Source organism: Phascolarctos cinereus, unplaced genomic scaffold (genome assembly GCF_003287225.1).
Source record: "Phascolarctos cinereus isolate Bilbo 61053 unplaced genomic scaffold, phaCin_HiC Scaffold_4;HRSCAF=312, whole genome shotgun sequence".
NCBI lineage: Eukaryota > Metazoa > Chordata > Mammalia > Diprotodontia > Phascolarctidae > Phascolarctos > Phascolarctos cinereus.
The window spans coordinates 123,153,398-123,179,833 of NW_027555847.1; the positions used below are offsets into that span (position 1 = coordinate 123,153,398).

General features: G+C 39.9%; 1 protein-coding gene across 3 annotated transcripts; it reads right to left on the reverse strand.

The window, feature by feature from the left end:
- Positions 1–1,182: 1,182 nt before the first annotated feature.
- Positions 1,183–25,371, reverse strand: ZKSCAN2 (zinc finger with KRAB and SCAN domains 2). 3 transcript variants are annotated; one of them, XM_021006298.2, is made up of 8 exons: positions 25,274–25,371; positions 23,262–23,738; positions 22,673–22,859; positions 15,557–15,651; positions 15,060–15,186; positions 13,500–14,177; positions 8,507–8,995; positions 1,183–3,137 (listed from the first exon to the last, which is right to left on the reverse strand). In XM_021006298.2, exons 2-8 carry the CDS (start codon positions 23,664–23,666, stop codon positions 2,254–2,256), a joined length of 2,865 nt encoding a protein of 954 aa, XP_020861957.1. In that variant the 5' UTR covers positions 23,667–23,738; positions 25,274–25,371; the 3' UTR covers positions 1,183–2,253. The 3 variants fall into 3 exon arrangements, with proteins under 3 accessions (XP_020861957.1, XP_020861958.1, XP_020861959.1); XM_021006299.2 differs by lacking the exon at positions 25,274–25,371 and adding an exon at positions 23,845–24,575; XM_021006300.2 differs by lacking the exon at positions 25,274–25,371 and having other exon boundaries at positions 23,262–23,838.
- Positions 25,372–26,436: the final 1,065 nt, after the last annotated feature.

Consider the following 26,436-nt stretch of genomic DNA (forward strand, 5'->3'; position numbering starts at 1 on the left):
AGGCTTAGAGTATTGTGACTCAAAAAGCTAGATTTGAGAGCTATTTGGGAATTTCCTTACAAATTTAGGTGTTATGCCACTGTTTAACAGTGTGCCTACGTTTAATAATGTTTCATTGTATATGGTATCTTTATGCATGTTTTCCCATTTATCTTTCTCAACATTATGATTCTTTATGACAGAATTATTATAACTATTGTTTTTCTGAAATCACCTGAAGCACAGAAAATTTTTTTCTAGCCCCTTATTTTTGTTTTGCATTTGCAATCATTTTGCATCTTTCCTTTTAGATATATTTCTCTTATGCAGCAAATTGTTTCATTTTACCCATTCTTTCATTTTATTGGATTAATCCATTCATGTTTTTGGTTATCTGACCATATCCTTTGATCTCCAGTCTTATCTGTAGGAAAGCTACACTAGAATGTCCAAAATTGAACTCAAAATACCTCCAAAATACCAACCCCTTTTTCCAATTTCCATATTTATGTTGATAGCATCTGAAGGAGTGAGGACTTGAACCCAGTTTACTAACCCTAGCATCTTTCCAAAGAAGCCCAAAAGGAAGGTTCCTCATTTATCGCCAGGGCACGCTTTCTGCACATACAGGATCACCTCTAGCCCTAAATAAAATCATCCTTACCTGCTTTTTTCTTGGGCATAAATTCTACCACTCTTAATCATTCTAATATTTTTTTTTTCCTAAAGAGTTTTCCCCAAATCAGAGAATCTCAACTCCTAGATTCTACATTTTACCCATGGGGAGTCAATGTTCCCAATCTCTTTAGTTTTCCTTCAACTCCTTTCCAGTGGATAACATAGGGCTACCAATCAAATCCCTAGGGTTTTCATTTGATGTTCTCTTAGAGCCTTTTTAGCTCTGACATCCTATGACTAGGTAGGAAGAAATTAGGAAATCTGGGATTTAATTCTGATAGGAAACTCCCGGTTATAATTTGAGAACTCAGTGGTATAGAGACTTTGAAATTATTCAATGTATCATAGGCAGGTTAATGTCTTGGAAAAAATAACCTCACTCATCTATTCAGATATACTGTTGTATAAGTACAGGCTAAAAGAAAAGTGCCACTTAGGGTCTGTGTATATTAGCATTGAGGATTCAAGACCTTAGTTTGAATCAAATATTCACTAACAAACCAGTTTTATTTTAACAAGAAAAACTATAGGGGACATGAAATTTTACTTTTATTGTGATGATAATGAACATTAGAAGCATGCATTCTATTTAGTCCAAGATGGGTATGAGAATTTAGAAGTTTTAAACAAGAGTACAAACTTCAGAGAGTAATACCTACAAGAAGAGGTAAAGAGAAATGATTTTTCCTTGAGAAGGTCAAGGGAATTTAATCTTCAATTATATATTACACATAGAAAGTGACCAGTTTCTTTCCTTTTTCCAGGGACAGAAGGACTGGAACAATGACTTTAACAGTACAGGGGATGTTAGATAAGAAGAAACAACTTCCTGATAGAGAAGGATGTCAAAACATTTCAAAAGGCTGCTGAGGGAAGCTGTATAATCTCTCCAACCTCTTTAAAAAATAGAAACAGTCATCTATTTAGGATGATTTGGATACAGTTCTGGGGAAAGGTTCCTGAAAGTGCCTTCCAGACCCAAGATTCTGGCATACCAATGAGCCCAAGTTCATTTGGGGATTGTAAATGATTACTTTCAACATTTCTCATTTCACTGAAGCAGCATCTTTCAACTGGTACTTTTGGAATCAATAATCCAATAGAAGTGGCCATAAGATACAGAACAGATTTACATCTTTAAGCCAGACCCCATATTTTCTCCACTCTTTTAAATTTTTTATTCTTTTTTCGAGGCAATAGGGGTTAAGTGACTTGCCCAGGGTCACACAGCTAATCAGTATCATGTGTCTGAGGCCAGATTTGAACTCAGGTCCTCCTGACTCCAGGGTGCTCTATCCACCTATAGCTGCCCCTTTCTCCACTCTTTCTTTAAAAGGAGGGATCAAGTCACATTGAAAAATCAGGGGAAGATTCATCAAGTTGAGGCAGAAATAGGAATTTGATCCCTTCCACCTGAACATTAACATTTCCTGGCTGTCTTAAGAGTTATTTTTTATAATAAATAGAAAATTGATTCCATGACTGTCACAGACTATTTTATGAATGAGGATGAAGGACTGCAAATTATTATTTTTTAAGCCAAAAGGACATTAGGAGATGGGAACTCTGTCAAAAAGTTTTTCAAACTCATCAGCCCTAAGTTTCTGGAGTATAATCAGATGTAAGTTGTGATGGCAGCTTTTCTCTCATGTGGATTCCTCGGTGTTTAGTAAGAGCTGAGCTTTTGCTGAAGCTTTTACCACAGTGAGAACATTCATAAGGTTTTTCTCCTGTGTGAGTTCTCTGATGTTCTCTAAACCGGGTACAGTTACTAAAACTTTTTTCACAATCCACACATTTGTAAGGATTCTCTCCTGTATGTATTCGCCGATGGGCGCTAAAGTGAGAGCTGTTGGTGAAGCTTTTGCCACACTCACCACACTGATAAGGCTTCTCTCCCGTGTGAGTTCTCTGATGTATTACAAGGCTTGAGCTCTGACTGAAACATTTTCCACACACACTACATTTATAGGGTTTTTCTCCTGTGTGGATTCTCTGGTGAGCACCAAAGTTTGAGGAGTCATTAAAACTTTTCCCACACTCCAGACATTTAAAGGGTTTCTCTCCTGTGTGGATTCTTTGGTGTCTTATAAGGCTCCTGCTTCTACCAAAGCACTTTTCACACACATTACATTTGTAGGGGTTTTCTTTCTGATGATTTGCCTGACACATAAGATGTGAGCTCTGAAGAAAATTTCTCCCATATTTGAAAAATCTGTAAGGTCTCCATCCCATGAAAGGTCTCTGATGACTTATGACCTTTCCTAAATCTCTCTGCTGGGTAATGAATTTCCCTTGTCTTTCTCCTGGGAGGCAATTTCTCCATTGTCTTTTGGACTTGCACTCCCTCTTGGGGTCTTTTCCTGGATCAATATCATGGGGAATGCCATCTTTAGACTTTCCTGGTAATGTTGAATGTAGGTCCACTTTCTCACATATTTGTGTTGAATCTTTTTTATTCCTACTGCTCATCTCAAAACCTGAAACAAAAAAGAAAATGAAAATGTGATTCTATGCCAAAGCAGGAGGAGGAAGTATGAGGTACTGTGCTAGCTTCTGGACACTATAAAGAAAAAAATAACAGTCTCTGCCCTAAAGGAATTTATAATCTATTAGTGGTAATATGATACACACCCAAAAAAATAAAAAATAAAACACAAAGTTGAATGTGATGGAGTAAAAGGAAGTTCTAAAATCTGAGGAAGGAAAGAATACTTTCATCTGGGGAAAGGAAGGTGAAATGGGAAAGGAATTAAGGACGGATTCATGGAAGAACTGGTACTTGAGCTGAGCATTGAAAGAAGAGGATTTCTGTAAGTAAAGATGAGGAAGGAGCATATTCCAGGCACGGTGGATGGGGGCAGTTTGCATGAACAGGAAAGTGTAGGACAAGAACAAGTAACAACCAGTTGTCCAGTTTGGGTTAAACAGAGACTATGTGTGAAGGAGAATCGTGTGGCTAAATCTGCAAAAGTAGGTTGGAGCCAGATTGTGGATGGTCTTAAATGTCATGTTGAAGAGTTTGTACTTTTGTCCTACATACAACAAGGAACCACTGAAGATTTTTAAGTAGGGTACTCAAATGGCAAGAATTGTATATCAGGAAGATTATTTTAGCAGTTGTGAGAAGGGCTGAATGGAAGAGAGAGTAGAAAATCAAAATACAATTAATAAGAAGGCGAAAGTAGGGAAAATGCAATCCAAATTTTCAAAAAAAGGAGAAAAGTCTTCAAAAGGTAGGCCACTTAGCTTGATTCTGACTCCTGGGAAAATTTCAGAACCAATCATTCAGAGCTGGTTAGTGAACAACTAGAAAAAGAAGCAGTGACTACAAAGAGCTAGCTAGAAGGAGAGAGGGGCATGTAATAGATGATAATATAAATTGATGGATCAGGAACTAGTTGATAATTTGGACAGTGTCCACAGGAGAGCAACTAGGATGGTGAAAGGCCTTAAGTCCATGTCATAAGAGAACTGAAGAAAATGTGGATGTTTAATTGGGGGAATTAAGGGGAATGATATCAGTATTCAAATATTTGAAGCACTGTCATATGGAAGACATATTAGACTTGTTCTTTTTGGTCCCTGATGGCAGGACCTGTGTGTGGAAGTTTAAAGAGGAAATGTAGGCTTGACTTTAGAGAAAAAACTAACAATTGGAGCTGTCATAAAGTAGAATGGGCTGCCCTGGGTGTAACTGATCCCTAATCAATAGAGATCTCTGAAACTGAGGCTAGAGGACCACTTATCAGATGAATGTCATTGTGGGGATTTCTTCCCAGTATGAGCTGGAATCAGAAGGCTGTTAAGGTTTCTTCCAACTCTAAAATCTTATGATTCTGATAATCAATTCAGTAAACATTCATTCCGTGCCTGTGACTTGCAGATCACTGTGCTAGGTACTAGGGACATATAACTGAAAAACAACACAGGTTTTATCCTAATGGCATTAATGATCTAATACAAAAGATAAAACAGGTACAGAAACAACTATAGTGGAAGTGGGACTAAGTGTTAAGGATCAAAGAAAGTAGCATCGGAGATTTGAAGAGAGAGCACCACTAGATAGAAGAAAAAGGGAAGGCTTCACTGAGGAAGTTGCAACTGAGCTTTAAGGAAAAGTGGGCTTCTAACAGGCAGAGATGTGGGAGTTCCAGGCATAGGGAAAGGCAGAGGCAAATTCAGAGATGTAGGAAAGGACAGGAAGAAATAAAGGAGTAGCGAATAGTCCAGTTTGGCTAGAGTGTAGAGTTGGTAAATGTAGCCAACACAGCTGGTAAAGTAGGTTGAAGGCAGATTACAGAAAGCCTTGACAGGTTAATTCAATAGATGATGTAGAGTCATTGGAGAATTTTTAAAAAGGATGATGTGACATGTCTGATAGAAAGTTTACTTCAGTAGAAATGTGAAGGACAAATTTGGGGACAAAAATGGAGGCTGATCAGTTAAGAAACCATTGCAAATGCTCAAGTGAAGGCGTAAAGGGATGATTATGAAATATATTTTGGAGGTAGAACTGACAGGACTTGGTAACTGTTTGGATATAGCTATTGGAGAGGGAGGAGTGAGAGATGATTCCAAGGTTGAATGATTGGAAGAACGGTGGTGTCATCAAGAGAAATAGGAAGTTGTGAGAAGATATCTGAAAGGAGGTTGGGGGAAGATGATTAATTTTAGATATGCTGAATTTACATTAGTAGTTGAGGCTGTATTACAGGCAACTGGAAATGTGAGCCTGGGGCTCAGAAGAGAAATTGGTAGTAGAGATCTAGATATAAGAATCACTTGCAACAGAATTATTCAAATTGTGGATATGGTTGAGATCGCCAAGGAAGAGCCAAGGGGGTAGAAATGGGCAGATCCTTGGGGGATACAAACTTGCAGAATGGGAGGAGAGAGAAGGAAACCACATAAAGAGACTAAGGGTCAGAGAGACAGAAGCAGGAGAGAACAATATCACTGACGCCAAAGAATAAAAGAATATCAAGGAAGGGATAAATATTATCAAATGTTGCAGACAGATGAAGGATGGTCTAAGGGGAAGTCACTGGACGTGACAATTAGATCAATAATGACCTTAGAAATAGAAGTTTGAGTGCTGATAACAGATGTGAGGAAGTAGAGGCAACTAGTCCAGACTACTCTTTCTAACTTTAGCACTGACGAAAAGGATGATAGCTCAGGGGGGCAACAAGATCAATTGAAAATTGTTATAAATATAGGGCAGACTTGATTATTAATTTTGAAACAATACCTCACACTCTCAACCCCTACACAAGCTTTGAAGTAAGTAGACCTCTTTGGAATAGGCCAAACAATATTCATGGTGCTAGGTCATAAGAACAGTAAGAAATGGTTTAAAAATTCTCTATTTCATTTAAATGCAAATAAGTACATGTTAAAGTTTACATGCAGTCTAGAATTCCCAGTATTTCCTGCGTTACTGACAATGGGTCTTAGCACCTTAATTTCTTCTCATTTTCTTTATACTCCTCAGTCTGTTTTTCCAGTATTAGACAATATAGATATATCCTATTCCCAGCATTACCACTAGCTAGCTGTGTGACTCTGAGGAAGTCATCTATTCTCTTTGGGCCCTACTTTTCTCATCTGTAAAATAAGAGGTTGGATCAGAAGCTCTTTAAGGTCCCTTCCTGGTCTAATATTCTATTATAAACAACTCACAATTGAAGGTTTGTAAAACTCTTTCCTCACAACTATTTTGTGAGGTAAGTGATTTAAGTATTATCTTCATTTTGGAAATAAAGAAACTGAAATATTAAGTGACTTGCCCAGGGTCACCCAGCTAATGTTCGATGAGTAAGTACTGAAAGATACCTTGTTCAATTCAATTAAACAAACATTTATTAAGCACCTAGCTGCTGGGGATACAAATAAAATTGTCCTACTCTCAAAAAGCTCATATAATATACAAGCAACCCCCATATTAGTAAATTTAAAAGAATAATAATCTAATAGCTAACATTTATATAGTACTCACCATGTGCTAGGCACTGTGCTAAGTGCTTTACAATCTTTACTATAAAGGCTAGGAACTGCACAGAAGGTGCTAACCTATACTGGTAGAGAGAGTTCCCTATATCAATGAAGTCACAGATCCAGTCCCAGTCCCTCCTCCCTATCTTTAGTGAACATGGCTTGAAAACATTTGGCTACAGCACCGACTCACTAAATGTGCTTCTTCATCTATTTGATAACATTGGCATTTTGTCTATGTGCAAGAGTGGCCCCTCCCCTGCTCACTCTACAGGTGAGGTACCCTGAAGCAGAAGCTAGACATGCAAAATGAAGCCTCTTCCAGAGCTCTTATAGCTACACAGCCTAGGATTGGAGTTTACAACCAGTTCTGAGTTAGTAGAATGAGGCAAGATGGATGCTCAGGACCTATTACTGAAGTGTTCATTTATTCTATCTTTGTATTTTTCAATTCTAACCCATTTTCTATATCCAACAATTAGAACACCAGATTTTCAAAAAATAACCCTGCCTCCCACCAAAAATGTGCTTAGTGTGATTCTTTGTTGAACACTTCTTGCTGTAGTGCTAAGAACTGTGATTTGAAAACCTCAGTTGGATTCTAGTCCTAGCTTTGCCTCTAACTTGCTATGTGTCCAGGGGCAAGTCACTTCCCCTCTATGGGCTTCAGTTTCCACATGTGCAAAATGAATATAGCTAGATTAGATCTCTCCTAGCACTAAGGATCTATGATTATGTCTACTGCTTCCCCTTTGTTTGGCTTATTTGTCCCCCCCAAAGCACATAGTGCAATATGACTTCTCTTTAGAATGAGGCTACCTTTCTCCCAACACTCTTTTGTGTTTAGTGATTCTCCCTCAAATTTCTCCAGTACTTTGCTTGGCATTCTTTGACTCCCATCACATTCTTTCTTGTATCATACTTAACTTGCATATAAGTATGATAGATCCATTAGATTGTGAGCTTCTTAAGAAAAAGGACTGAGTCATTTTTCATCTTTGTATTTTATATATGCTAGGCTAGCATAGCTTAATAAATGTTTAATTAAACAGAGTTTTGATATTCCATGAGTTTACCAAATATAGAAGTGAAAGTCTCTAATCTGCATTTCCAAGGATCTCCTCTGGAACCCTTTATAGGATTGGAGTCATGCTGGCAATATGCCAGGTTTCTGGCATGGTGACTATTTTTAACTTCAGGTTAGTGTTTAGTCAATATTCGCACAATTTTACTTGATTTCCTTTAGAATTCTTTTATTCAATAAAAAACTTATTATATATGTGTACCATGCACCATATGGATACTAATTTCAGTGATTTAATCTCAATGCACTAGTTTGATTTTTGCTTGGGACTCTCCTATATTAAAAATACCTTCTCTTAGTTACCAAATTCTTGAAAAAGTGATTTAGATCCATTTCTCAACACTTGCCCACTGTTTAACTCCCTACAATTGGGCTTCTGCTCCTACCACTCTATTGAAACTGTTCTTTCTGGGGTTACCAGATCAAATGCTATTTTCTCAGTCTTCATCTTTGCTGACCTCCCTGAAGCTTTTGATCCTGCTGGGATGCACCCTTGCTCTCCTGCCTTGGCATCTGTGACACTGCACTACTCCAGTTCTCCTACTTTTCTATCTGTCCTGTTTGTCTCTACTGGCTCTGCTGCTTGTCCTCTAAGTGTGGGTGTCCTTGACCTCAAGCCCTCTGCTTTCCTCTTTAGATAGTGGTTGCCCTCAGAGGTTTTTCATCCACTTCAGTTGTCACTGGTCTCTCAACTCTGGAACCAGCACTTTTAGACTATGCCCTACTTTCTCCCTTTTAGGCTATGACCTCATTGAGGAAGGTTCTTACCGCTTAAGTTTTGACCCAAAGTTAGAGTGCCTGGGGAGTCAGGTTCCTCTATCAGCTCGTTGGCACAAAATCTTTGGCTGTCAGAGTCCTCCACCACTGCTGCTTGTAAGGACTCCTCATGTTCCCAGCCTCCTCGTTCCTGAGGTTCAACCTCAACACCATTTTCTCCTCGAATCAGAGGCTTTACATCTTCCAGACTATCAATGTACGGGGCAGAAGCCTGGGCATTCATCAGAGCATCCAACTCCTCATAGAAGGCACATGATTCTAGCACACTGCCACTCCTTACTTTGCGATAACTCTTTTGAAGGCTTTTGAACTTGGTCCGGCATTGTTCTGGTGTCCGAAGGAAGCCACATTCTTGAAGCTGCTCTGCCACTGCCCCGTACACTTTGCTCTTTCGATGACAGGCTTGAAGGGCTTCATAAAACTGAGACTCACTAAGAATTTCAAGGAAAGTCTTAGTTTCCTCATAGCCCCAGTGCACACCTGCCATCAGAGCACAAAGTTGAGAGATAAGAGTAGAAGCATGATAGAAATTACAGTCAACAGCAGCACCAGATGAGCTGTTGATTTTCTGTAACAATTTTCTGAGGAATCATCAGAAATTATTTTTTATGGCAGGCTGATGAAAGGATATTCAATCAAATTACTTAAACTGTGACCCAGAAATACTACTCCAAAGTGGTTTACACTCCAAAAGAGATCAAAGAAAGAGGAAAGGAACCCATATGTACAAAAATATTTTTAGTAATTCTTTTTGTGGTAGCAAAGAATCAGAAACTAAGCAGGTACCAATCAACTGAGGAACGGTTGAACAAATTATGGTATATGAATGTGGTGGAATACTACTATGCTGTAAAAAATGGTAAAGGGGACTATTTTAAGAGAAGACCTGTATGAAATGATGCAGAATGAAGTGAGCTGAACGAGAATAATTTATACAATAGCAACAGTATTATAAAGACAAGTATCTGAAAGACTTAAGAATTATAATCAATGTAATGTCCAACTACAATTTCAGAGGTCTTATGAGGAAACATGCTATTCACCTTCTGACAAAAAAGTGATTTATTCATGATGCCGATTGAGGATATATTTTTTTTGGACATAGCCAAATTTGTTTTGTGTGACTATACATATTTGTTTTAAGGGTTTTGTTTTTCTTTCTTGGAGGGGAACAGGGAGGAAGAAAAGGCGGATTTTCATTAATGTTAAAAAATAAAAAATTTAAAATTCAACAAAAATATTTTAATACTTTAAAAAGTTTAACTTAAGAGCTAAACTATTTTAAAATTCATCAAGAGACCTTTACATCTACTAGTATTTATTCGAATTTCACAGAATTACAGAATGTTAAAACTAGAATGGATCTTAAAAGATCACATAGTCAAAATCCCTCATTTAAAAATTTGGAGGCCATAAGTGATAAGAATTGATTTAGAATGGATTTTAAAGCTCTATATCCTTAGCCTTAACTCAGAAGCAGCATGAATATCACAGAATCAGGAAAGCAAAATCTTTTTTGGTCACTGTGTACACCATGGTGTCAAACTCAAACAAAAATTGATCTTTGCCAAATTACTGATTTAGGAAACCATAAATTAATATTATCTATATTTTGCTGCATTTTTATTTATTTTGTTAAACATTTCTCAATTACATTTAAACTTGGCTCCAGCCAAACTTGGGAGTTTTGTGGGCTGTGAATTTGACACCTTTGGTGTAGACCGCGTATCTGTGTGAAATAGAGAATTCAATGAAGTATAGTAATTAAGAAATATAATAACTTTTATTTACATAGTGCTTAAAATGCTTATAAAATGCTTTCTTCACAACCACCTTATAAGGCAGTTAGTACAAAAATTGTTACTCCCATTTTACAGATAAGGAAACTGAACTTGAGAGAGCTTAAGTGAATAGAAGTTGAGAAGAGTTCAATTTAGGCTTCAGACTCCAGAATCCCCCATATGCCACAGTCAGTGGAGTAATGAAGGGATGGTTGTGATCTGTACTGGTAGAAGGAGTAACCACTTCGATGAAAAGCCAAATCTACAGAAGTATCAAATTCATTCATTCCTAGGATCTTATGTCATTTATACAGAGTTCATTTCTCCATGGTGAACTGCAGTGAAGTCCTTCTTTTATTCAGATCACAGTTCTAAGTTTGAACACTGCACTCTCATGGAAGATACCTTATCACAGAGGACACTCACTGAGCTAGGAACTGAGAAATATAGTATGTCCCAATGCCACAACACACAGGAGTCAGAAATTTTTATTATCTATGTGGTACTGAAACCTGCTACTGAATTAGTGTAGGGTCACCTCTGGACAGTTTTAGAGGTAGTTAGAAATTTCTTGTTGTTTCCATCTCGTCCTTAAGGAATTTTAGCATACAGCTTACCAAAGGGTCATGTAAATGCCCTCCAAAAGATCATTCAGATGTCTACTAAATCTGCAAGAGTCTGTTTCCCTTTTAGTTCTCTGCTTATTCCTACAGCACATCTTTCAGAAGACTGACATTTAAGCTTTCCATTTACTATAGAGACCTCAAGGATCTGCCCTAGGTGCCTAATTCTTTTCTGTATGTTCTAATACTGGAGTAAGTAATATCCTTCCAACAATTTAGTTACCACCCTAACTTAAACTACTTTATATTATGTTTAAATATATTTTTATGTTTTAAGTATTTTTAAAATATCTTTTCATGTTTTAAGTATTTTTTAAATGTTTATTTTAAAGGGGTAAGATCCCTTTAACAGAATTAGTAAGTTTGTGATAGTTGATGAGAGGACTATTGTTATGTATGTAGGAAGGTTATATGAAACTGAGGAGAGGGAGTAGGTCCCCTTAAAAAGAAAAAGAAACAGAGAGATAAATCTTCTGATTAGATAAGTGTTTTACTGCAGATCAATGGCATCACTCTTGTTGCTTTCTACTTTTGCTTTTGGCAGCAGAGGCAGGGAAAACTAGGGGTAGGGAAGATAAAAAGACATGTTTTCTCTTTAGAATATTTCATGACTTGCTGTATAAGAAGGATGGTTGCAAGGCCACTGGAAAACATTCCCACAAACATGTAACCAACCTTGGGGGAGAATCAGTCTCTTTTGGGATGTCAGTGGTATCACTGTTCACCTGCTGGAAGTATATCCTAATTACAGCAAAATGGTCAAGAGGAACTAAATATTCTCTTTAGGGTAGAGCTAACCTCATAAAATAACCTCATAAAGGTAATACATATTTACTTATTTCTGAATTACCTTATTTAATTATGTCTAAAGAATACTCAACTGCAGGAATACCTTTGAGGTGCTACTTCACTGCTGATTCAAAAGAATCATGATGAAACTATAGCAGTTCAGCTTTCTGTTAGTCCTCCACTGGGCCCAGCTTCCTCCTCACAATGGGCAATGTCATCATTCTCCAACATCTCCAGCAAGCAACTCAGCTGTCATCTTCAACTCATTCTAAACATTTTACTGCCAAAACCTGCTGCTTCTTCTTCTACAGTGTCCACTGCTGCCAGAGGCCTGGTCTATAGATTGGCTGTAACCTAGAGAGCCATAGGGGTCAAACACAAAGCCCCATGCAGTCTATAACACTCCTGAATGTGGCCTGACACAGATTAAGTGTAACTGGGAATATTTAACAAAATAAACAAAAATAACACATAGATAATATCACCTTTGAAAACTTAGTCCATATGCGGCCCCAAGGATGCTTCTGTGTGGATTTGTGGCTCCACTACATCTTGAGTTTGATACCACTGCCCTAGATCACTACAAGCAGCTGCTCTTCCTTAATGGCCTTGCTGCTTTTAGTGCCATACCCCTTTCTCTAACCTTTCTACTCATGTCAACCTTTTCTTCTTTGTCACCTTGACCACACTGTTCCCTTTTCCTCCAAAGAGTTCTTTTATTGTAGTAACAGGTGTAAAAAGCTGGGAGACAACTTGGCAGAAATACAATGAATATAACTGGTGGCACAGTCTGCACTGGTTGTACATTTTTGCAAATACTCTAATGAAAGGAATGTCAATAAAGAATATCATCACTTTGTCCTTGAGGTGTATGAATCAAGACCAAGAGTCAACACAGATTGGCCCTGAATGTCCAGATGAGATAGACAAGAATGATGTACAATGTACCTCTTATAAGGGAGTGGGTGGAAGGATTCCCTGTTACTTCCTTAATGCACCAGAGCTGCTGGAACCATTCTTCAAGTCTTCAGGTTTAGAAGTTAGTTCAGACTTGGAAAGGAACCCTTTGGGGAGAGCTACAGATCTCTTTGGTCTGAGCCAGTTAAGGTCAAGGTCCTTAAAAGTTCTAAATTCATCTTGGGTTTCAAGCTAGAAGAAGCTCCATCATAATAATGTGATATGTACTAGATTCACCTTGCTGTTAGGAACACCAAATGTCCTTTTATTTTTGGTTGTGAATGATGTCACTGTGAAGAGATGGGGTATAACAGAAATCAAACAATAAATCAAAAAGTATCTAAGTACCTACTATGTGTCAAGCATCATACTAGGGCATAGAGATACAAAGGCAAAAATGAAATAGTTACTGCCCTCAAGGAGCTGACATTTCACTGAGAGAAACAATATATACACATAAAAATATAAACAAAATATAAAATATACACAAGTAAATATAAAAAATATGCAAAAATATAAGGAATGTATTTTGAGTTACTTCCAAAAACTCTGAGATACCTAATATAATTTTATTATGGAATTCACAAAGTAAAGATAAAGTAATTTAAATAGGGAGGAAACAGTAGCTGGAAGGATCAGGAAAGACCTCATAGACGAGATAGTGATTGAGTTTTGAGGGAAGTTAGGGAATCGATAGAAAGGGAGGGGGCAACTTTATGATATATAACTATGTTGTAGTCTTGATTTAGTCACTTCCAATACAATGATTTTTCCCCCCATACTAGACAACACAACATTTGTTTTTACACCCAAATAAGGACAAAAAAATCTTACCACTTAGGTTTTGGAACAAAGCTGGAGCCCCAGAGATCTCAGACTTTTGGGTGAACTCAATACCCATTTCATCACCATCAGATTCTTCTTCAGCTTCTTCCTGCTCCCATATGTCCTGTTCTTCAGTTTTGGGAGTGACATCCCCTTGCCCTGGAGGAGAAGCAGTCTCTTTTGGGATATCAGTGGTTGTGGCACTGGGTCCAGGATTCAACAGGGCATCCATCTCTTCATAGAAGGCACAAGGCTCCAGCATGTGGCCATTCCTTACTTTTCGGTAGCTCTTTTGTAAACTTTTGAACTTGGTCCTACATTGCTCTGGTGTCCGGAGAAAGCCACATTCTCGCAACCACTCAGCCACTGCTCCATATACCTGGCTATTTCGAGGACAAGCCCGAAGTGTTTCATAAAACCGAGACTCTCTGAGAATTGCAAGGAAGGTCTTGGTTTCTTCGTAGCTCCAATGTACTCCGGCAATCTTTTCATCTTCCAAGGTCCATGGCTGCTGGTCTCTCCAGGTTTTTCCATTCCTTTTTGCCAGTGCCTGGATAGGTCCTCGCTTTTCTCCTATATGGATTCCTCGAAGGACATGTCTCTTATTGGAGCCCTGGAGTGCCAAGACCCATGGCTTTTTTCCTCGAGCCAGCTGGGACATCTTCTTAGCTGTTGAAATTGGAATCCCTATAGGAAAAGAAACATATTTCATATTTGTCACAGAAAGTGACCCTGAAATCAGCCCTTCATTAATGCATTTTTTTTCACATTACATCTTGCATGGAATGCTTCTCTGTGTATTCAAAATCTACCCTTCAAAGCTGAGTTAAAGTCTAACTCCTATTATGTCAGCTTCTTTCACACATAATAATACCTCCTCTGTAATCCTATGGCATTTATGCATTAGCCATAGTTATTTGGCATAATGATATAATGTCCTGTACTGTTATTTAACTTTTCATTCATTACCTTACCAACTAGACTGGAAGCACGAAGAGGGAAGCTATCAGGCTTTATGTTCCTTTTAAAAATTTCTCATATCACTTAGCACAGCACTAAACAGATAACAGGCACTCAATGAAAGCATTCAAATATTTATGTCCACTATGTGTAGGCAAAATGCTATGGGAGTTAGGAGGTGAAAGACTGTGATGAATGAATGAGTTTAGAACCTATTTATCTCTTAAGAGTATGATGGATTGTAAGTAAAGAATTCTGGAAGACATTTTGGCTGTGTTAAATAGAAGGAGGAGGAGGGAATAAGAAATGGAAATAAACACTTAGGTACAGAATGAGAATTAGTTCATTTATAGCTCTGCAGAGAACAATGTGTCCTCCAAGGAAAAAGTCTTTGCCAAGAAACCTGGACTAAAAGCTTCTACAGCCTTTGATATGTAACATTAATTAAAGTTCCTTTTAGAAATGGACTTAGAGGATGAGAATTTGTTTTCTCCTATGGGCGGAGTGGAAGTAAGAATACTATTTTGAAGTTCAAAGGAAAGTGATAATTGTTTTATTAGTAGGACTGACCACAGACCACACAAACCTGAATAGGAAAGAAGTCCTTACCCAGTGAAACCATGTTCCTATAATTCTCCTTCATGATATCCCTGCAGAAGTTCTTGTGAGCAGGATTTAGATGTCCCCATTTCTTGTGGGAGAGATTTCTGGACATTCCCGAACATATCACAGATTCCTGTAATGACACTGACACCTAGTACCACCAAGAAAACATCATTGCTCTTTCCTGAGATGAATGGCTGGGAATGAAACACAGAAGGACCTTGAGGTGAGAAATGTGACCAAGGGCCCTGGGATGAGTTATTTGCTGGTGAAGGGGAAAACCTTTGCAGGAAAGCCATGAGGTATGGGAGATCTGCCAGCATTATTTATAAAAAGTCGAGTCCAATCTCCTCCAGAAAATAAACACAAGAGCCCTCCCAACCATCCCAATCATCCCAATAAGATACAAAAGCTGGGAAAGAATAGAGGGAAGCAGTTAGAAATTTAGATGGCAAAGAGACCCCATGACTTTTGGGAAGCCAGAGAAAAGAGCTATAATGTACCTGGGACCCAGTAGTAAGACGTGGCATAGCCATCACTTCCTGATCTCTAGTGTTCCTTTTTTCAGGAAGGTCAGGAATCCATGAAGGAGGGAGTGCTGAGGGAAGAGAAAGAAGCTATTAGTACATTGGGCTTTTTAGTCTTTTAATTACTGCCTCTCACCTTTTTAAAGAACTTTAAGGACTTACATTTTTGTCTTTGTATTCCCAGTGCTTTGTACACAGTGGGCTTTTAATGTGTTTTTAATATGTGTTAAATATAAATAGAAGGAACAGAAAGATAAAACCTAGCACTGTAATTCTAATGACCAAGCTTAGCCCTGGGAAAGAGTTGAGAAAATGCACTTCCTTTCCTTCTTTACAGAGGAAAAGGGGCTACAGGTGTGGTATACTGCATATATTGTCAAACATGGTTTGTTTTGCTAGGTCAGTTTTGCTAGGTTGATTTTTTTCTTTCTTTTTTATTTCAAGGGATGGTTTTGTAGATGGGGGAGTGATATTTATGGAAATGAAGGTGATGCAAAACCAAAAAAATTAATACATTTTAAAAAAATATGCTTGTTGAACTGAATTAGCATGTACAAGATGCTGGTTACCATTACTATAAAGAGAGGAAGAGATATTCTGTTTTAGACACAGCTCAAGCTATGGTCCACCTCTACCCTGGAACCCACCACCTAGGGATAAACTCTATAATGAAAAAACTTACGTGGGTCTCTAGATCTTTGAGTTTATTCCACTTTTAAATCCCCTTTGTTGAACCATAAATCCTCCCTTAGGTGTACAATCATGAGGCTGTCCTTTGTAAGACATCCTTCAGCCAATCAACGTATCAAAATAGTACAAATATTTTAAATCCAGGAACTCCTTCTCACTGTGGCACAGCACCATTCTGAGACAATTCCAAATGAATGATGAATATAACATGAAGTCACTCCATTTTAGAAGTACCAATCCATGTTAGTTAAGGACAGCAACCAATTGCAAACTGGTTCATTTAGAATATTTGTCACATTTAATTATGAAATAAATATGATGTTTTCTGGGGGTAGCCACAGATTTATTTTCCTAACAGTTTCTTATTTATTAGAATTAACTGATATTCTTTGAAGGGCCATCAACCACTAGATTGGAAGGGGGCAGGGAAGGAAGATGATCTAGCTAGAGGCTTAAAAATTGGAAAGGATAATCTACTAAATTACTAATCTGTGTACAAATGAACAAGTGACACCTAAAATGTTATCAGGTAACCAAGGACTATATGCCATCTTTCCCCCTTAAGAGTCACTTGGAAAAAAGACTTCAAGGAATGAACATCTGAGAAGAACCAGGTTTCCTCTATCAAATTTAAGTGATCCCATTCCAGAAAGAACTATAGGATTCAGTGTTGTGGGTTGTAAGCTGGAATATAAAGCAGTCAAAAGGAAGAACTAGGTTCTCTCCACGAGCCTCTCTGTACCACAGGTATTCTGCTGCTTTAATGGGGCTGCCCAAGGCCTCTAGGAAGACTGTAAGGAGACCTATCCTAGTTTGGTCACCTTACAGTCTCAGTTTCTCTCTTCCTCCTACCAAGGCTTTCCTCTCTAGGCAGCCCAGGATGGTTTCTCATTGAAATAGAGTGAGAATTATTTCTGAACACTTCAACCAATTAGACAATTCTTTACTAAGCAGACAATCCATGTGCAATTACTAGGGGGGGTAAAAAGCTGTACAAGGAAACTTGCTCTTAAGGATCTATTCATAAGAGGACCCTAAGCTGGCTTTTAATTATCACTACTACCTTTCCTAAATGTTCATAAACCATTTGCTTTAGTAAAGCCCTCTAGAATTTTGCTAGGAATAATAATGATATATATTAAGCTCATCAGTCAAATTTGGGAAATAAGACATAGATATAGAAAAATAATATAAGGTAGTATCATAATTACTAAATGAGTAGAAGACAATAAATGCTATAGGACTTTAGAGAAGGAAAGATCATTATGTGCACTGTGGTCAGGAAGTGGTTCACAGAAAATCTGGGACTTGAAGTATGAAGAAGGCTGCTGTGGTCAGTGTTATGGACATTCTAGGTATTAACAAATCAGAAGGCATAGAATATTAGATAGGGAGGGGACCTTAGCTCACTTAGTTCAACCCCTTCATTTTACAGAAGAAGAAACAAAGGCCCAAAGAGTCTGAGTCAGCCCCAGGGTCTCATATCCAGTAACTAACAGAACCTGGACTAAAGTCTTGTTTATGTGGTGCCAAATGCAGGGAGGTAAATAGTTAAATGAAAGGTGTTTCAACTACTAATTGCCCTCTACAGGCCCACTCCATTCCATCCTCAACCCCAGGGATTCAGGTCTTGAACGACAACTGATTCAGGGAATCTGGAGCAACTCAAATACAATTAAATTCAACCTCAAATCATTCTGCTCCAAAGGAGCTCCAGAAATCTGTGAATTCTAGAAATACGGAAAGAATTTGGGTCTAAGACCTAGACTCATTTATGTAATTTCTCTGCTTAAATTTTCTTGCAATAATTTCTAATCAGAGGCATCTGGGTGGTGCAGTGGATAGAATGCTGGGCCTGAAGTCAGGAACACCTGAATTCAAATTTAGCCTCAGATACTAGCTGTGTGACTCTGGGCAAGTCACTTAACCTGTTTGACCTAGTTTCCTTATTTGTAAAATGGGAATAATAACAGCACTTACTTTCCAGGGGGGTGGGGGTGGGTAGGGTGTGTGTGAGGATCAAATGAGATTCCTTTTCCCTTCCCCTAATCACTTTAGGTCATATTTTGGCAGCCTTTCTAAATGTTCTTGCTTTACTCTCTTGGATTAAAAGGTAGTTTAACTTCAGGTTCTTAATATAGTCAAGAAAACTTTAGTCCAGGATAGTTCAGGAGTTGGACAAAAGTTAGAAAAGGAACCTGATGGCCAGGGCTTAGCTTCAGTTTTCCAGTTCTATTTAAAACAGAAAATATTCCACAGACACAGGGAGGGAACCATGGAAAAGGATGTTATAATTCTGGACGTGAACATAGTTAAATATTCCTAACACACATGGGAGACCTCTATTTTACAATTAGTAGAGGAATGGAAGAGAAGGAAAAGGAAAAGTTATTCCCTTTCTCCATACTAAACTATATCTTTGCCCTCCTTTAAACGCATTTATTTCAATGAGGTCTTCCCAGAATAGGTGCACCAAGCTCTAGTCACAGTAGTAAGGTTTGTAAACAACTCTGATTTGTTACGGTTGCTTTTATGTTGTTAAACAAATGCATTTTTACTTGTCCTTTATTTCCCCCTTTAGATTGTAAACTTCTGAATGCAGGAATATGCCCCTGTTTCCATTATAAATTCCCCCAGCACTGACTGCTGTGCTCTGAACAGTGAGGGATCATGTGATGCTGGTGGAAGAAGAGTGGAAAAGTGAGGAAAAGAGTGTCCTATACTGCTAGCAACAACAGATTCAGGACATGACGTAATGTTGTGCTAACTAACATTTTAGTCAGGGTTTCTTAGCCAAAGTTGTATCTTAAAAACAACAACTACTGTAATATTATCCAGAGCAGTGGCTAGACACTTGTGGTACATGAGATAATTCTGAGTCAGATCACTAGGCAGAGGCAACTAAGGTAACAGAGAGACATGTACAGGAAGGGGAAAAAAGTGGGGCAAGAGTTTGCTGCAACCTCTTCTCCTTATGTGACCATTTTTCTAACCCTGCCTTGGCTTCTCCAAGGTTTGACTCATTTGTCTTTGGGCAGATACCCTAAAATCTGCCCCAGTGGTTTGGGTGTCACTGCCCACACCTCTTCTAAAGGGCTTGGCTAGGCTAACTGGGTAGACCAACTTACTGAGATGGTTATACATAAGTAGGACTGTACTATACCCTATGACACTTTACCTTTTAGAAACTTTCCAGAAGATTTTCTTGGTGGGGTGTTGCAAAGGTGGCCATTCTTTCCTCTCCTTTATTCTTGAGGGAAATGGGCAAGGATTTGGTGCATAAACATTAAATTGTACATACAATCATGAGAAACCTTAGAGTGAATAAATGAAGACACTGCATAGTCCTTTTGGGAGGGTACTGCTCCCAGTCTAGACTACTGGTATTTAACTTGCTCAATTGGGTAGGACACATCTATGCTACAGAACATGATGGTGGACTGAAATTTCTGAAGATATTTTACCTTTATATAATGCTTTATGGCTACAAAGTGCATTCAATACATTACTTCTTTTGATATAACAATCCTGTGAAGTAGGTATTTTAAATATTATTATCCCCATTTTACAAAGAGGGAACTGAAATCTAGAGAGGCAGATCCACTTGGCTTAGTGTCAAATCTAGGATTAGAACAGAGCTGGGGTCAAAAAATCAACTTCATATATATGTAAGATCAGACAGACATAGCAGTTTTTATCAAAAGATCTGGGAGATTTAGTGGACTTCAACCTCAATATGAGTCACCAGTGTGATGTGGCAGTTAATGCTAATGAAATGTTGGGCTGCATTAAGTCAGATGGTATCCAGAAGTGATAACTCTGCTGTACTCTGTTCTAGTCAGACCACCTCTGGAATACTGTGTTTAGTCTAGGGTGCCATATTTTTGGAAGGACAATGATAAAGGCAGAACATCCAGAGAAAAGCAATCAGGATGGTGAAAGGTCTTGAGGTTATGTCATACCAGCATAAGTTGAAGGAACTTGCCATATCTGCTAGAGAAAAGATTTAGAGGAAACATCATACTTAAAGTATCTGAAGGATTACAATGAAGAAGAGGCATTAGATTTGTTCTCCTTAACCCCATGAAGCAGAACTAGGAGCAACAGGTTCTTGGGAGTTGCAGAGAAATAGATTTTAGTTTGATGTAAAGATACAACTTCCCAACAAACAGAGCTGTGTAAAACTGAAATAACTGACCTTGTGAGGTTGTGGGTTTCTCCTCACTAGGGGTCTCCAAGCAAAAGCTGACTACCTGTAAGAGACAAATGTCCAAGACCAGGGAGATGATGAATTCTATCCTTGGTAGATCACATATGGAATACTGTGTTTACTTTGAGGCCTCACATTTTAGAAAGGGCACTGATAAGCAGGAGCACATTTATTGGCCAACAAGGATGGTGAAGAGCTTGGAGGTCATTTGACATGAGGACAGGTTGAAAGATATGGGGATGTTCAGAGAAGAGTCAGAGTGGACATGACAGCTGTCTTCACGCATCTAAAGGCTATTATGCAGAAGAGGAATTAGACTTGTTCCGCTTGGCATTAGAGGACAGAATAAAAAGAGTGAAAACTGCATTTAGGTTTGAGGTATCCAAAAGTAGAATGGGCTGCCCTGGGAAGTGTGTTCTCCTTCCTTGGAGATCTATCAAGCAAAGGGAGGAATGACCATTTATCCACTGTACTGTAGAGGGGATTCTTGCTTAGGTATGGTTTGAACTATATGGCCTCTGAGTCTCTTACAACTTTGAGATTCTGCAAGTCGTTAAGAATCTGATAAAATGCCTTCATTGTCAGAGTATGTATTACTTTTAGAGGTAGCTCATTTGGTTTCTGCGCAGCTTTTTAAAAAATAAATTGAGCAAATATTTCAACTTCTCTCAAATCCCTCTTTCACACAGAGTCCCACTCCTAAGTTTCTTTTGAAAAAGAGCTGGTTAGGTTCTAATGAGAGTACTGTTTCCAGAGTAGAGCTCCTTCATGTTAGAAGAATGGGAAGAACTTGGAGAAGGTCCAGAAAAGAACAAAAATGACTAAAGAGTTGGAAAGAAGACATACAAAAGGGAATTAGAATAATTTAGTCTGAGGGCAGTCTTTAAGTATTCAAGCTGCAACTATGAAATAATATGACTAATTAACAAACCTACCAGAACTCACACATCCAAATGAGTGCTTCCCCCTTGGGAGGCTATATACTTATTCCAACGATGCTGTTACTGCTTCAAATGTTTTTGTAATTCCACTTTGGGAATTGCCTTCAGAACTTTCGACACATTCTTTTCAATATCCTCAATGATGGTATATCTTCATTCTCTGAGGGTGGATTTGATACTTGGAAAGAGATAAAAGTCATCCTGAGCCACATCTGATGAATAAGGCGGGTAATCAAGCTGTGCAATAATTTTTTTGGGGAGGAGTCATAAAAAATGAGGCATAATTATAAAATAATGGAAATAAATTATTTTTCATTACTATTAACTGCTTCTGAGTAAAATTTCCCCCAAAATCAAAATGATATCTATTTGAATGTAAGACATTGTGCAATTCCAAAAGAGAAATTACAAATATGTTTTGGGCAATGAAAAGACTTCTAGAATAAGCAAATATTCTATCAAAGCAATATTTGAAGGACAACATTCGTTTAGATGTATATGATCTGAATGTATGTGAGGAAATGACGAATTTCATGTCTACTAAGGATAGAACAAAAAGAATCTGCAGTAGACAACACATAACTACTTCACACTTGTACTTTTAACTTTTCTGGACACTTTCGCATATAGTATCTCAAGTATTAGACACTAAAACTTGCTACTGAGGTAGGTTAGGGAGTCTTACTATCTGGAGGTCTTTAAGAAGAATAACTACCTCTTTGTTATTCTTTGTATAGATACTGAATTTGATGTAGTTCTGTCCAGGGGCCTAGAGGCAGGAGAATAGTCTGGATCATTGCTTTTCAATCTGTGGGGCTGGAAATGAGGTGCAAAGAGCTTTATAATCTGTAGGAAGAACTTTTCAGGTGATGGTGTTAGGACCTTGCCAACCCAGTAGAACTGGGTGATAGGTAATTCTATTCCTGCCTATCTGGCACACCTCATAATTAAGTTTTTCTACTATCCACTGAGACAGACAAAAGCTGATCTCTTAAGCTTTTCCATTAGCTAGCTGAGTTGATGATCTACATTATTAGTCATTATCATGATGAATAATGAATCAGAGTCAACTGTACAAATGCTATACCATAAAGCAAAAAAAAAAAAAAACCAAAACATATATGATGACTAGAAAATGGAAAATGATATCAAACACTACTCTAGATGACTTCTGGGAGGCCTTGACAAGTCTAAGACTTCAAGTCTGGTCAAGACTTTCTCATCTACCCAAGATAGACATTTGCTTCTTACCATTCTTTTGTAAGGGTTGGGGCTCCCCTTTAAGGTTTAGTTGTCCCTGAAGTCCTAAGTGTAGGTTCCCAGCCTTCTCCTGTGTTACCATCTTAGGCTGGCCCTCTACTTGTTCCATTTGAAAGCTTGGTACTTCCCATGTTGCTCCAAGGGACACTGTCTTCTCTAAGTGCATGTGATTCATAACCTGGTAAATATCCATCATCACAAATGAAGATGGGGGGAAAGAAGGGCAGGAATCAGAGTTAAAATTGCCAAAGAAAATATTCTTCAAGGATACAAGGAACGGAGAGAAAGATTCAGAACTTCATTATTTTGGGGCAATGAAAAGCAGTCTGGAATGCTTTGGTTGACAAATCCAGGAACAAGGCATAAAGTATCAGTGTAAACTATTCAGACACAAACTTTACATGTTCCCCAGAGGAAAACTTCAGACAGCTGCATAAAGAAGTCTCTTGCCACATGGCAAGAACTACCCATGGAAGCAAATAAACATTTAAATGTAATAGTGAAGTAATATGCACTAATTTATCCCCACTCTTCCGTAACTATGTCTTTCTGTTCCTTATTCCCACTCCTTTCTTCTCACCTGCTGCCTCAGTCTTCCAGGCTCTTTCTCCAAATCTGCAATTAGGGCTACAGCTTCCTCACCACTCTCTGGACACTGCTTCCGTGCCCAGTTCTCAATCTCCTTGGGCAGAATGGTCAAGAACTGCTCAAGTACCAATAATTCCAGGATTTGCTCTTTGGAATGCACTTCTGGCTTCAGCCACTGGCAGCAAAGTTCCCAGAGTCTGCTGAAAGCTTCGTGGGGTCCAGATACATCCTCATAACGGAACTGCCTAAAGCTTTTGCGCAAGGTCTCAGAATCAGAGTCCTTTCCTTGAAAGGTTGATTCAGAAGCCCACAAAGTGTCCTTTTCCAACTTCATCATCAAGGGTCCCTCTAGCTCCAGAGGAGCCTTTGCTGAAGGACAAAGAGCTGTAGCCATCATCTACTTTAGGGTCCGCCTCACTTTGGCTAGAAGTTGGGTCACAAATCTTGGTCTTCCTTGAGAGGAACTTCTCTGAGGAGGCAGCAAGAAAAAAAAGTCAACAGAAATATCATAAGGCAAACACTCAAGTCTGATTTTCAACTTCTTGTCTTTAATTCGAAAGACAAAGGGCACTTACACATTCATTGGTCTATAAACTCTGTTTTATATCCCATAGAAGTTAGAGGAAATTAGTTTTTCTGAATACTTTTCCCTCAGTGTAATCACTAGAGCATCAGGCTCTGAGAAGGAGGCAGAAGAAGAAGCTAGTGTGATATAATAACAAAGGACCAAAAGGAACTAAGTTCTAGGTCTAGAATTATGACTGATTTACTGGGTGACCTTGGTTGGGAAAACTGCATCACCTCTATTGTATGTCTGTTTTTACCTCTGTAAAATGAGGTTAGACTCCATGATCTAAGGTCTCTTCTCACATTATTAGGTGCTTCTCATCTATGACATTCTATGTTTTAAGATTCCTTCCAGCTCTGACATTTTAGATTCTAAGGTCCTCCCCCCTTTAACATACTAGGGAATGTTAAGGTCCCTTCTAGTTCCAACATTTTAGGGTCCAAGGTCCTTTAAGCTCTAACATACTGGGTTCTAAAATCTCAGCCCTGCCATCTATCACGTTCTAAAGTACTTCCAGCCCCCAAATATCATGTTCTAAAGTTTCTTCCAGCCCTGCCATCGCATGTTTTAAGGTCTCTTCTCATCCTGCCATAGCATGTCCTAAGGTCTCTTCCAGCTCTGACACCCCCTGTCCTGAGGTCTCTTCCAGGCCCGACACCCCCTGTCCTGAGGTCTCTTCCAGCGACACCCCCTGTCCTGATGTCACTTCCAGCCCCGACACCCCGTCCTGAGGTTTCTCCAGCCCCGACACCCCCTGTCCTGACGTCTCTTCCAGCCCCGACACCCCCTGTTCTGAGGTCTCTTCCAGCCCCGACACCCCCTGTCCTGACGTCTCTCCAGCCCCGACACCCCTGTCCTGACGTCTCTTCCAGCCCCGACACCCCCTGTCCTGATGTTACTTCCAGCCCCGACACCCCGTCCTGAGGTCTCTCCAGCCCTGACACCCCCTGTCCTGAGGTCTCTTCCAGCCCCGACACCCCCTGTTGTAGTCTCTTCCAGCGCTGCCGTCCCACGTTCTAAAGCGTCTCTAGGCCGGACAGATCGTGTTGCGGCCCCAAAGCCCGTACGGGGCCCCTGCCGGACCAGCCTGGGCCCAGGCCAGGGGATGGGGCAGCGGGGGCAGCGGCGGCGGCCAGGCCGCACAAGGCCTCTTCCCTCCTTTGTCTCGGAACGCGGGCGCCCCCAAGGAGGGCGGTGGGAGGGGTCCCGGGGCCGCCCCTCGGGCTGGGGGAGAGAGAAGCGGGGTCTACCGCCCGGGTCGGTTTTCTCGCTCCCCTTCCCTATGTTCCCCAGCCCCGCAGCCATGGAAACCCCGGCCCCGCCCCGCCCGCTCCACCCGCCTCCCGCCGGCACACGCCCACCGACCGAGCACCCCAGGCAGCCTGCAGCTGCCCCCCCCTCCCCCCGGCCCGGTGGGCGTCTTCGTAACAACTCACCCCGGCCCCGGGTTCGAGCCCCGCCTCAGCGGCCAAGCCTGCAGGGCTGGCGAGGAGCGAAGAACGCTGGGAACCCTGCCGCGCCGACCGCAGTGCGCATGTGCGAAGCCACGATTCGGTGCCTGAGTCCCTCCTCGCGCCCAGCTCTTCCCTGGCTGAAGGCGGGGGGGGGGGCTTTTCCTACGGGACTGTGGGACGCCTCCTCTGAGCGTTAGGGGGTCACTCACCTGGGATCCGTGAAGTTTTTAAAGAATAGTCGATAACTATTTCAGTATCATTGGTTTCTTTTGCAATTCTGCCTGTCATTTGTTATGAGAAGGGGACCGCCAGATGGCCAGAGTGTTCCACAAAACAAAAAAGGGGACCACGCCCCAGGACCACGGACGTTCAGATTGGGACGGGAAGTTTTCTCTTTACCAATGTAGTAATATGCTCCTTTCTTGCTCAATGACCTTGGACAAGTCATTTCCCCTCATTGAGCTTCATTTTCCTTAAGGAGACACGAGCATTAAATCTCTACCAGCTTAATACTTAACATTTCATAGACCTCTTTACGTTTTTCAAGGGTGTTTCACGCCCGTGATCTCATTTGATCCTCCTGGGGGGAGGGGCAGGGAAGATCATAGAATCCCAGAAGTGGAAGAATTCTCAGAGACCAACTAGGAGGTCAACCCCACACCTGTGCTGAAAAGCTTCGTAGAACATCCCGCGGTCAGCCTGGCTCTGCCTGAACGGCTATATAGCAAGGAGGAGCCCATCTTAGGGAATTATGTGATTCCTCATCTTCCCTGACAACAAAAGGGAAATCCTATGGAATTATCTCAGAGGATTGAGTGCCTTTTTTCCCAGTAGGTGTCAAAGTTGGGATTTAAACCCAGGCCTTCCAGACTCTTAAGGCCTCCATGCTGTCTCTAAGAAAAACTAAATGAGGGGACAGCTAAGTGGGGAAGTGGATAGAGCACCGGCCCTGAAGTCAGGAAGACCTGAGTTCAAATCCAGCCTCAGACCAAATACTTGACATTTACTAGCGTTGTGACCTTGGGCAAGTTACTTAACCCCAATTGCCTAAAAAAACCCAACCCCCCCCCAAAACCTAAATGGATGAAAAATGCTCATTGTGGAGACTATGACACACAGTTGGAAGACCAGTACACAAAGTAGAT